This window comes from Centroberyx affinis, unplaced genomic scaffold, assembly GCF_046629955.1.
Source record: "Centroberyx affinis isolate AG114_WGS23_722 - 3 ecotype Tasmania unplaced genomic scaffold, CSIRO-AGI_Caff_v1 ptg001496l_1, whole genome shotgun sequence".
NCBI lineage: Eukaryota > Metazoa > Chordata > Actinopteri > Beryciformes > Berycidae > Centroberyx > Centroberyx affinis.
Window position 1 is genome coordinate 213451 of NW_027279961.1, and position 12709 is coordinate 226159.

General features: G+C 42.7%; 1 protein-coding gene across 5 annotated transcripts in view; it reads right to left on the reverse strand.

The window, feature by feature from the left end:
- Positions 1–12709, reverse strand: part of LOC139650483 (A-kinase anchor protein 13-like) — a 109396-nt gene that overhangs the window by 77014 nt on the left and 19673 nt on the right. For all 5 annotated transcript variants that reach the window (XM_071527171.1, XM_071527170.1, XM_071527169.1 and 2 more), the window contains exons 3-5: positions 7761–7914; positions 3701–3864; positions 2996–3167 (exon numbers count right to left, since the gene is read on the reverse strand). In XM_071527171.1, coding sequence (XP_071383272.1) covers positions 2996–3167; positions 3701–3864; positions 7761–7914 — 490 coding nt within the window. The remainder of the gene's footprint in view (positions 1–2995; positions 3168–3700; positions 3865–7760; positions 7915–12709) is intronic.

Below are 12709 nucleotides of genomic sequence, written 5' to 3' on the forward strand. Positions count from 1 at the left end.
CTGTAATTAAATATTTGCTGCATTCTTATTTATTTTCTTTTGCTCTTGGCTGTATCCTATTATTATTTGCTGCTGCAACAACCCAATTTCCCCACAGAGATCAATTAAGTTTCATCTTATTTTATTTTACTGGAGTGAAGCCACACCCTAAGCATGATGGAGTTTTAACTGATTATTTATCTTCCATACCAAATCTTTACTGAAGCACTTGTTTTCAATACACGTTGTATCCCTAAGCTATTCAATAGTTTTCTTTATTTTGGAGTTAGCTGCATTCACTGAGGAAGCGTTAAATAAAAGAGATGTAAATTACAGCCTCCGGGAAGTGATCATCAAATCAGATCATCATCAGGCAAACAACCACCAACAGAAACAGAAAAGCATTAATTTATGCCTTTTTTCCTTAAAACACATATCATTATAAAACCTACACACAGTTTAATAGTACTTACTATGATATACACTATGCATTTATGTCCTAAATATGTATGTAAAGCTAAAAAGCTGGGCAAAATCTATACTGCCAATAAAAAGGTGGGTAAACTGAATTAAGGTGGGTTTTCCCTCCACTGCATCCTTGCCTGTATTTGTTAGGGCTACACATCAGTCAATCGGCAGTTGTTGATGAACTGAACTGATGATTTCACTGTGAATGTTGGTAACTGTTCCAAACTGGTGAATGTGTTGGATGTCGTTTGCCGCTGTCACCGCCATGCGCTGTTCTTTTGTGCCGGCCAGGTGAAGTGAATTTCCCTCGGGACAATATAACCTGTGCGGTGTGGCGAGATCAGTGACTGCTGTGTGTCAACAGCGTGAGGGATGACTGAGATAAACCGGCGTCACCTCCACCTATAGTCCGCTGCTATCCATCATCTGACACATCTGATAAATGGAGAGCGGAGCTGCACTCCTCTTCCCTCCCTGCAGTTCACTGTCGCCGGGCTTCTTGTATTGAAGCGGTGACATATTGTGAAGCAGAGCCTATTAGAGCACACATCACTCACCACAGCATGAAGCCGCCTTCCACATTAACAACATGACAACTGACTTCAATGCGTGCGAGGCTGAGGCTGAGGCTGTGTGTGTGTGTGTGTGTGTGTGTGTGTGTGTGTCCACTACCAAACAGCCGTAACACTGAGCTCTGTTCATTGCCGTAACATGGATCATATCTGAATGGCAAGGAGATCATCACAGCCTCACACACACTCTTGACAAAATAGCTTGAGCATTTCTGCTGGATGAGATGTTATTCTAACCATCAGTAATGACAAGTGAAAAGCTGCAATATACATTATAATAGCTGTAATTTATATATGTCTGAACACTTTTGAGGAAACATCATTACCAGAAGTGTTTTAGTTTTTGTCAACTAAGGACTTCAGTTTCCTTTAAAAAGTGCCAGAAGTGGTTTTCGTTTTGAGCTGTCAATCATTTGAGAGTAGGTGTCACTTTGTTGAAATGGCAGAGACTTCATTTCGGAATAGAGTGAATATCAGAAGTCTACACGCCCTTTTATTGCATTGAGGCATGAAAGGAAAACCCATCAAATCAGAATTTTCATTTGGACAGAGTAGCCAACAGAAACAAGGAATAAACATTTCTGACATTTTTCTGACTTATATTAATGCAAATTTGCTTTGATGGGTTTTCTTTTCAGGCCTCAAACAAAGTAAATAAAACTATGAAGTGGGTGTGCAGACTTTTGATATCCACTGGACATTTATTCAGTCTTCTCAGCCCAACCCCATTTTCTATTTAAACAATTCTGTCTCAAAATCCTGCTGGTTCGGTCTAATTTCCAAGTCGAAGTTAAACCATAAGCTATTATCTTTACAACAGCCAGAGGGAGAGGCAGTGCTCTAACTACTCCCAAAAGTCTTGTTTACACTGCTTTACACAGAGCAATTACTTCCCAGAGTTTATCATCCAGATCAGCTCGTTTGGCTGGCATTAACTGATTAAAGCCATCAGAGTCAATGGCCGGAGAAAATTGGCGGTGTAATTTCAACAAAATGTATGTTTCTTTGCACTGAGAAATCCATTTCTCACAGCGCAAAGTGCTGTCTGGCCGGGCTGCAGCACGCGGACGCCCAGCTGCTGTTCATACTGAACATACTGGAGTCAGATTAATGCTGCATTAGCATGACAAATATGCTGTATTTTAATATTTCAATGTTTTGTTTGTTGCGTTTTTATCTATATGCTAATCTTTGCTGCTACTCAAATTGACTCAAATTCCCCTTGAGAACTAATACGGTTCATCACATTTTAGCTCATATATAGCATTTTGTAAATTAAAACTTTTGTTCTGTCTCTGGGGTTGAGTTTGCACATGTCAACTGTGAAGAATCCTAGCTGTGCTGTTAAATTTGTTGTAATTAATCAGCCCTTATACGTCATCCAAGTCATGATGCTTGTGTGGAAATGAATAAAATCATTGAGAAGAGTCAATATTTTCCATCCAGTGGAGTGAGTTCTGTTGCCACAGTGGAATAAACTCTATACTTAGCCTTACACATATACAAACAGTAAACATGTCACCCTCCACCAATGATGCAGTCTCCCTCTGTGCCAATCAGTAACAAATATGTCACCTTGTTTTGACCTGTAATTGTAGCGCCCCGCTTGGGACAATCAGTTCTAATTTTGAAAATGTCAGAACACAGCGGTGAGATATTGCATGTGACGCATGCACAAACAAACAAACGGAGGGGAACCGATCCACAGTATATTAGCATGTACTGTACAACATTGTTGATCTGTCAGAGGCCTGTTGTCTTGTACCATCAGTATGTACTGTACTACTATGTTAGTCTGTTAGAGGTCTGTTGTCCTGCACCATGTGTGTCAGTATGTGCTGTACTACTATGTTAGTTGTCAATATGCATCAATGTCACCAAAACTGACTCCTGGACATTTTATTGCACTTGGACATTAAAGTGAGTGTGATTCTGAGCATGCAGCATGCAGACAGCCCCCAGCCCTCCAGTCTCACCAGTGCTGTTGGTGAGTTTGTTCCCCAGTAAGCTCCATCCTGGAGGCAGCTTGAGGTGGTGCAGGGCCAGCGCCAGGCTCTCATCCAGACGTTCACACTCCTGCAGGGGAATCTGACACTCGTCCAGCAGCAGCGCCCCCTCCAGGCCGTCGGCCCGGCCCGCCGTGCTCACCTGGGTGGAGGGCGATTACAAGGATGAGTCAAGTTTTAGAGAGGAGGGACAGAGGCTTAGTCTGCTGGATGCACTCGTTTTAAGACGCTCTGGATAAGAGCATTAACTAAATGTCTCAAATGTAAGATGTTTATGTAGGAAGACACATCCACACGCTTCTATCCGTACTAAGTAAGGGCTGCATGAGGTTGACAAACACAAACAATAAGCTGAAAAGTGAGATTGTAAAATGAGCTGCAATACATGTGCAAACAGTTTTCTGCTTTTTCCAAGCAAATTCAAATGTCTACTTTCTGTGGCTTGGTAAATTGTGCTGAAAAGAGATCATTTCATGTAATACCCAGTATTGTGAGCCAACAGGCCTTAAAGAAGTGATAACATTGCAGTCTTAAGTTTTATTGTCACTCTTCCGACTGCGGTGTGTCCTTTGTAACCATTGGTAACCACTCTTCTGTCGTTCTGTGATAGACTTCAGTTTTTGTGGTTATTTCAGTGCTGACTTAGAAATGGAAATGACTGGACTAGGCGCTCACCAGGAACTGGGCCATGTCGAAAGCCAGGTCCTGGACGAAGCAGAATCGATGCTCGGCCAACAGGGCCACGCGGCCCGGTTGGGCCCTTGGGTCCTCGGGAGCCTTAGGGACACCTCTGCTGATCGAACACAGGGAGACCCAGACCTCCTCACAGCAGTCATGGGCTGCAGGGACAGAGGAGGAGGATGAGGAGGGAGAGAAGGAGACAGGAGGCAGGAGGCAAGGGGGAGGAGAGAGGGAGGGGCAGAGGGAGAAAAAGAGGGAAAGAGGGAGAGAGGAGCGAGAGTCAGCGTGATGTATTGTTGTCGTAAAGCTGCAATATGCAACTTCTTTCACATTTACATAGCAATAAATAAAAAGGTTCTATTAAACATTAACAACTTTGTGACCCTGTATGTACATACCTAAGTCCCCATATTTGCTGCAAATTGGCTTTTAAATTTGGGTTAGAATTATATTTGGGAAGTTTTATACCATATCTTTGCTGTGGGTGTGTTGTATGGGCCAGTGGTGAGCTGGTTGTGGCTATCAAGATGACACTAACAGCCACAGTGCAGGGAAGTCACAGCGATAACAACAATGGAGGGAAGCAGTAAGAAACTTAAGTACTGTGAAGCAAGACAAGACCTGTTCAAAAACAAGGGAGAACATCAGAATTGCTTTTTAATGTTCGTGCCATCAAAGTCAAATCAAAGTCACTCAAAAGCTCAATTTCATTCTCATTCTGTCATTCTCAGACGCGATCCGATAGATTGCCAAGTGCAGCATTGCACCCTTCTGCATGTGGATGTGCAAAAACATGTGACCTGAGTTTGCATTGCATCCAGCCATGCATTGCACATTTCTAAAAATAAGTGGCAATTGGTCAAATTCCTCCATTCCTATTCAACTATGACTAGTCCAAACAGCCTTGAGATGTAAGTTAATACAAATGAATAACTGTGCCGTGTAAAACATCATTGCCTAATGGTTGAGAGAATATCTGCAGCTGAGGAACTATACACTATCACTATGACACATAACACTGGAAACACACCCAGATCCAAAGAAAATGCTGCGTTAATGTTATACCAATGTGTGTATGTATAGTGGAAAATGAATCAATATGAATCTGGGGTTTTATGTCTTGGCTTTCATGTAGCTGGATGCTGCTGTGATATTACCTGTCACAAGATATTCTAGGACACACACACACACACACACACACACATGAACCTGGATGGCTATGGTTCAGAAGCATATTGTCAGTAAATGTACCAGCCAGTGTTCATTCCACAGAGCGGTTAGCTTCAATAAGGAGCTTTGGACCAAACATACCACAAATGGCTCTATTGGGAAAAACACTGCAGTTCTGGTAAAGGCAAACCATGACCTGTGATAGGCAGGACTGAGAGTCTTAATGCTGTTTTCCAGTAATATGCTGAACTATAATGAGTGAGGTGCATGTTCATACAAAACTCATACAGAATACAAAAACCAATCCGGAATACAGATTTCGAAACCTATGTGTCTATTTCTTCAGCCCCAGCAAAAAAAAACACAAAAAAAACAGAGAGTGACCTTTACAATGGATTTCATTGACACACAGGTCTTTTTCCTCTTAAAAGGAAAATAATAATCTGCACTCTGTCAAGGTGGTCTGTGGATATATTAAACTCATACTTCATGATGTCAAGCCATATTTTCCAGAAAAAAAACTAATGTATCTATGAGCAATTTGCTGCGAAGAAAACACGAATGAATGTCCATTAAGATGTTCTTTAAAAAGGGATTAAAGATCAAATCTGTTTGCAGAAATGTTTCATTCATGAAGCCCTGTGTTTCAAGTGGTTATTACTCTGCACCAGTAGCACTTGGTGGTGGAATAATCATACACAGCCGCTAGGCAAAAATAGACTAGGAGCCTAACAGGAAGAACAACAACTTATAAGGCACTTTACATAAAATGTAAAAAATCATAAAACTGTACAATAAAAAGAGCCAAACTTTAATAATCAGTTATAATAAAGGGAAGACTTGCACTGCTGACTTAATTAAGGCTCATGTTTCGTTAATAATACTATTTGTATGGCAAATAATATTATTATATTATCATTATTACTGAAATGTGGGCATAAGTTAATCTCATTAACGGTTATTCAGTTAAGTCACAAATCATATTGGACCAACAAATAAATGAACGCCACTACAGCATAATGAGAATAACAAGTTATCCGTTAAATGGCAGTTCATGAAAATTCGTTTTCAGAACAGAGAAGACTGCAGTCCACACAGACACAGACTCAGTCAAAGTCAAAACACAGCTAACAGGGAATCAAGGCTCTGCAGTGCTGACAAAGTCCCTGCTCCTAATTTTCAAGGCATTACTTGGCATGGTGCCCCAATATATCACTGATTTACTGCCTCTATATGAAGCTAGCCATACTCCTTAGATGCAGGACTCCTTGTCATTCCGCTCACTGGAAAGAAACCAGCTGGGGCAGAGCCTCTACAGCGCCCCCTGTCTGTGGAACAAGATTATTCCTGCCACTGTCAGGGAATCAGACACTGTCTTAGTATTGAAATCCAGACTCAGCATTCATTTATTCAGCCTAAAACGTACCTGAACTCCCACTTTACCAGCCACTCCATTCCATTCATCTCCTTCCCTGCTGTCTGTCATTACATTTACTATATTTGAGTGTTGTTTGGCTGTCTCTACAACCACCATCTTCTACTGTCGGCCACTGAGCAGCTCCACTGGTGTAACTGAGGCTCAAGTGCCTTGCTCAAGGGCACCTCGGTCCTAGTGGATGAGCAAGGGGAAAGTGCTACTAATTCAGTTCCCCTGCCCTGACGTCCCCTGGGCATCTGGGGCTTCTCAGGTCGATCACAAGCCTAGTCCTGCGGATCTCCGTCAGGCCTGAAGGAGGGGGCAGTGAAGCAGAGCTAATCTGTTAGTAGGAGGACAGAGAGACACCTCCTCCTCCCCTGATGGCTCCAATTCAGCCGAGCTCTTAACGAGATAACGCAGTTTAACATGTTCTGCCTTCTTCCTTCCTGTCTGGAAAGTAGACACCTAACATGAGGAAGGAAAAAAATATCCCTTCCACCTGACTCCTTAGCTCATTTTCTGTGTCTTTCCCCAGCACTTCTCTATCATTCATGATTATTCCAGGGTCACAGGATCACCCAGGATCTTTTGTCTGGGTGATGTGACCTCTGACCCTGGACCTCCTTACTACTGGTAACTTGTAATGTTGGTGATCTAGGAATTGTAGCTTATTCTACTGTTGACCTCACTGGAGGTCTCTCTGGATAAGAGCATTGGCTAAATAACTTAAATGTAAATGTAGAATGAATGGGATTTGAGAACTGAATGCAGCAGGCTCTAGAAAACCCAAAGGGATTCTGATTGCTGTCTCTACACAAAGATAGATGAGTAAAAAGATGAGGATGGTGTTGGTAGATGATTAACCATTCATTAATGGGACTAAACTCTCCTGTAACACTAACTAGTGATGAGGACTTTCATCTCAGGCGTTCTGTGTGGTGGGAAGGCAGAATAACACCATCCTTAGCTAAATTAAAATGATTGTTTTTGAACAGTTTATGACATTTGGCATCCTACTGAGTGCAGACAGCCCTTAGTGTGAATTTTGGGCTATAGCACATGAACGTACACACCAATATAAAAGATTAGCCAATAAAGATTTGACTTTGTGTTCACTTGATCGTATTTTGATTTTATATATTGCTTTATGTTGCTCCTTCTTTCGGGGGACTTTGACTGTATTCTGACTCTATATATTGTTCTATGGTATTGGTCTGCAACTTTTATATTTGTCAGCTGGGTCTCCGTGGAAAAAGAGGCTCTTAATCTCAATGGGTTGGTTAAACCTGGTTAAATAAAAGTAAAGTATAATAAGGAATGTCAGGCCAGTGAAACTGATGAACATAAAAGCAGAATTAAAAACAGATTTATCATAAATTAAGCACTGTAGGTGGAGCCGCCTTCCCACAGGTCCACTGGAGGTGACTGACAAGCAAGCTGCAAGGGATTGTGGGTGGGGAGGCTTACCAGGACACAGTGCCTGCAGGGTGTCATGGCTGCTCCTTAGGGTGCTGGTCAGGTGCCTCTGGGTGCTGCCAGCAAACAGCAGGAAGTAGTCCACACCATCCTCATCCTCAGCCAGCTCTTCATCACCGAGCTGCACTGAGATAACACACCTCCCCTGTACAGAGAGAGAGAGAGAGCGAAAGAGAGAGAGGGACAGAGAGGGACAGAGAGAGAGAACAACAAAAGACAGAATGACAGAAAAAAGAAAGGAAAAGACAGAAACAAAGATATCAATATATTTGCTTAAATATATAGTTCATTTGTTGAAATGCAGGACATGACAATGTGTGTTTTTGTGATTTAAAGGTGCCACATGAAGCGTTTTGTTTTTCTCACAATTAAAACCACTTGTCCCCCCTCCCTCCCCTTCTCTGGCATCAGTCAGCATGCATTTGTTTTGAAGAGCAAGAAGAAGGATAAGGGCCGATAACAGCCAATATGCATTCTGACGAGATAAGCTAACGTGATGTTAAGACTGTGCCGCTAGAAAAGTGGAACTGGAATAAATCTGTGTATTACCTGCAAAGTAAAACAGTTCCTTTCTTGTGCCCTAAAGCAATCCAGCAGATTTCCCACCAAATCCGACCCAGAGGCACACGATGTAAAATGCAGCGTAGAGGCTGCCAATCTTCTCGCTGCTGGTCGCGTTTGTTTACAGCAATTATACTAATGTCTCAAAGTTAATGTGGTAATGATTTGTTGATGTTAAAATGCAACACATCGCACCATTAACAAACAAACAGACAGGCAGAGTGATAAGACATGAAGGAGCAGCTTCAATTCCTGCCAACTCACTCCGCTAGGTCAGTCAGATTCGGAGGGCTGCTGAGGAAGAGGAGGATTTAACAATAAAACACAGGACTCATTCACGTGAAGAGGCCACCTGACTGAAAGCTGACACTCTCTATTAGCTCTTTTTTTATTTCCTAATAAAAATAAAGTCAGCTTTTTAACCTTTATAACCTGCTTCATATTCATACAGTTCCGCACATTCACACTGGGAGCTGCCCAGTACAACCACAGTCTTCTACTGGTGGTTTTCCCAGCAGGTCCAAGGATTCAAAATTCAAGGGAGCTTCAAGTCATTACCCCCCTTCTCTAACAATTATTAACCTTGATGATTTGAGGAGCCAAGTTATTTTATTCCAATTTAACATCAATTTATATCAACAGCTTGCCTATTTTCAGCTACAGTGGACTTTCTAAAAGAAATGAGGTGTTTATACTGATGATGAGCTAATATTCTATGATTAAATTGTGGAAACCAATAGTGTGAAATAAGATTATACACAATTTATTGTGCAACCCCGGTCTTTTTTCTAAAGTTACATTCAGCTGTGTTATGTCTGAGCGTTGTGGGGAATGATGTGGTGTCATCTGAGGACAGACGGAGGAGGAGGACAACCAGCGAAGAAGAGGAATATTGTTCAACATCAGCTGCTTTCCACTGGGGGACTGCAGCCTGTTGACACCGGAGAGGGACAATGGGACATTTCTCTTCATTAAATCTGACCAGGGTCGCCATCTTTACACAAGCCTGGTCCAGCAGTCTGAGGCAGCGGCGGCGATGGTTGGAGTTGAGAGCTAAACAGTCGGGGGTTAAAGGTGCTTCCTCCTCCTCCTATAAAGCGGTAGCCCCAGGGCCTTGTTCCCATAGAGGAGGATCAGCAGGCTGACAGCAGGAGGGCTAACCAGCAGCCTTGGGCTCATCAACTCTCTATTTGGCAAGCCACTGCTGCCGAGCAACATGGGGGAAAAAATGAAATGTTCAAAGGCGACCACATAGCCCAGAGCCCACAGGAAGAAAAACAGCCTGCAGTCACCTTCTGAGAGCCGGGACTGAATACATTGACTTGTAATTGCAGCGTGGAGGAGGCAGGTTTTGCTATGCAAGGAGAGTCTGAGCTTTAACAAGCAGAGCAGAGGCACTAGCGTAAATGAGTTGTAGATGTGTGGAAGCCACCAGGCATGACATTCTCTCCATTAAAAACTCATCTTTTACTGTGAGCCCAGATTGGAAATTAGAGTTTTGTGCCGCCGAACGGAGTGGTACCTCAGTGGATTTGTGAGTTTGCACTCCATATGAAAATGAAGACGTATTAGTGTGAAATGAGTTCCACATCCTCACTACGAACAAAGGAGAAGCAAAAGAAGAAGAAGTGGTTTTCTCTCCGCGACTGAAGGCGGATGGTAAATCACCTCGGTCACGACACCAGCCTACTGCATCCTGCACACTAACTCTACTGTTGAATTGATTTCTGAGAGCACAACAATCTGACTGTTATTTTGTCTAAATTAATACACAATCTTATCATGAACAACATTATGAGCAACTGGATTTGATTTTAATGACCTAGAAACATGTTCAATAAAGGATACATTTCATAAAAGCATGTGTACAGGAAACATAATACTCCACGTCCCCACTCTCCCTCTAAAAACCTAAAAGTGTAAGAAAATATCTTATTTCTACTTCCTATTTCTTTCCATAGCACTTCTCTATCATCCATGATCATTGTAGGCTCACAGGAATATTATCTGTATGCTGTGACCTCTGACCCTTGACCTCCTTCCTGTTGGTTGCTTGTAACGTTGGTGATCTAGGAATTGAAGCGTATTCTGGTGCTGACCTCATTGGAAGTGTCTCCGGATGAAAATTGAGTCAGATAAATGACTGGAATATAAATGGAAAGAAGAAACTCATTATCAGTCCCCTTGGAGGCAAATGTGGCGGCAGGTTGTGTGTAGGTGGGATTGGGGTGCAGAGAAACAGAGATGTGAAACATCTGCTGGAGAAGACAGGAAGCACCGCTGCACACAGCAACCTCCTGCAGAGTGTACTGCAAAACACACACACACAAAAACTTACACCAACATCCACTGCTGAGAGATTATGGAGCTCCACTGTTTATCAAACTGAATGTGATAGGGTTGTTGCCTTGCAGGTTTAATAATTACGATAATAATGACTGGAATACAAAGTAATGCGAGCTCCCGTGTGTCCGGCTAATCCAGAAAACCAAACTAGGCGATTTCTAAGCCATGTAACACAGGGACAAATAAATGTGTTTCCCCGTAGGCCACACCGGTATGACTGTGCTCTCTGCTGGTAATAAGTACTTATCGCAGTCAGTGACCTGCTGGTGTATTGACCTGCTAATCATGGAGTTTCAACAGGAGAACAGGCGGCTTTGAAGCAACATCAAAAGAACAGCTGGAGGCTCTGAACCCAACCCCCATCCCTTTGCATATGTGTGTGTGTGTGTGTATGTCCCTGTGTGCCTGTCTCTCTCTCTCTCTCTCTCTGTGTGTGTGTGTGTGTGAATGGTCAGCAGGGCGGTCTAATGTTTAGACAGACCTTCCTTCAACCAGAAGACCCAGGTTCAAACCCCCACCCTGCTGAAGTGTTCTTGAGCAAGACATTGAATCCCTACCAGCTCCAGAGCTGCTGTTCTGCAGCTGACCCTGACCTTTGGGGGGGGGGGGGGGGGGTGCAACAGAAAAGAGGATTCTTCTAAAGGAAATAGCATTCATTTCTGTTTTGAACCAGAAAGACAAGAGATGAATTAAGCTGATAAGACGGGAGTATCTATGAACAAAAATCTTGCCTAGTGCAGCTTCAATTTAGAGAGATGTGAGTGTGTGTAGAAGTGAGTGCATCTGTCATCATCTCCTGTCAAGGGGTGTAGCTGGAGTCCAGACATTCATCCTCCTCCTTCTTCACCTCCAACTTACAAAGGCATCTAGAGCCTCCACCTGCCCCCGTAGCAGAGCAATTAGAGACCAACACGCAACAAAAAGGTCACAGGTTCAATCCCCACAACCGATATGTGTCCTGTGGTAGCGCCTGGTAGCAAGACGCTGTACCCCTACCTGCTCATTTCATTGTACTTCACTGGATAAGAATGTCAGCTAAATGCCAAGAATGTAAATGTAGAATCTAAAACTGGAGGCTCTAATCACTCACAGTCAGAACAGAGTCTCTCCTCATCTTCTGTTGTCGGATGAAAACTCATCTTTTGAAAGAGGTTCCTTAAGTCTTCCTCTACCCAGTGAATCACACTGTCTACTCCCTCTAATTGCTCTCTAAAAAAACCTCTATCTGTCTCCTTAGCTCTTACTCTGCTTCTTTACCGAACACTTCTCCCTTACACGCTCATTCTAGGGTCACTGGAATATTGTAAGGACACCAAGGCCCTAACCTTTGACCTCCTTTCTATTGGTTGCTTGTAATGTTGGTGATCTAGTAATTAAAGCTAATTCCGCTGTTGACCTAAGTGACTCTGGATAAGAGAGCCACATAAATATATATTTTAAAAGGTAAAATTACAAGCCTGTTACTTAACCCCTACCTGCTATCTCTCTCTAAATTGCTGTGATAAGCGTCAAAAAATCTAAAGTTTAATGAGGCCTGCCTGTCTGCCTGGTTGCACTGAAGATTCTGGTTGTAGATCACAGATAAGGTTGTCTGGATGGTTAATATGTGAGCCAGTCTAGCATTACACACACACACACACACTTCTCTGACTTATCACTTCCTGTGTGCCCTCCTCACGTGCTGCTGATAGGGGTCTAATACAGCTACTCACACACTCTCAAACACACCCTTAGAAATGTCTCCTACTCTCTCACACACACGTACCTCATCAAGGTATGCAGGTTCCACAAAGCCAAATGTAAGACTTTTTAAGATCTTTCTAATGCTGCCTGGAAAAGAATTTAAGACCGATTCAAAAACCCAAATAAATAATGAAAGTTTGCCAAACCAGCCTATTTCTGACTGAACACAGCTAATGAGAACTCCTAAAAATGGGCAGAATGAGAAAAAGGACAACAGGAAATTAATTATTAAGGTACACAAGTTGCTGCTGTGTTCAGTAAAGCAGATGGGATGCATATTATACTACTAA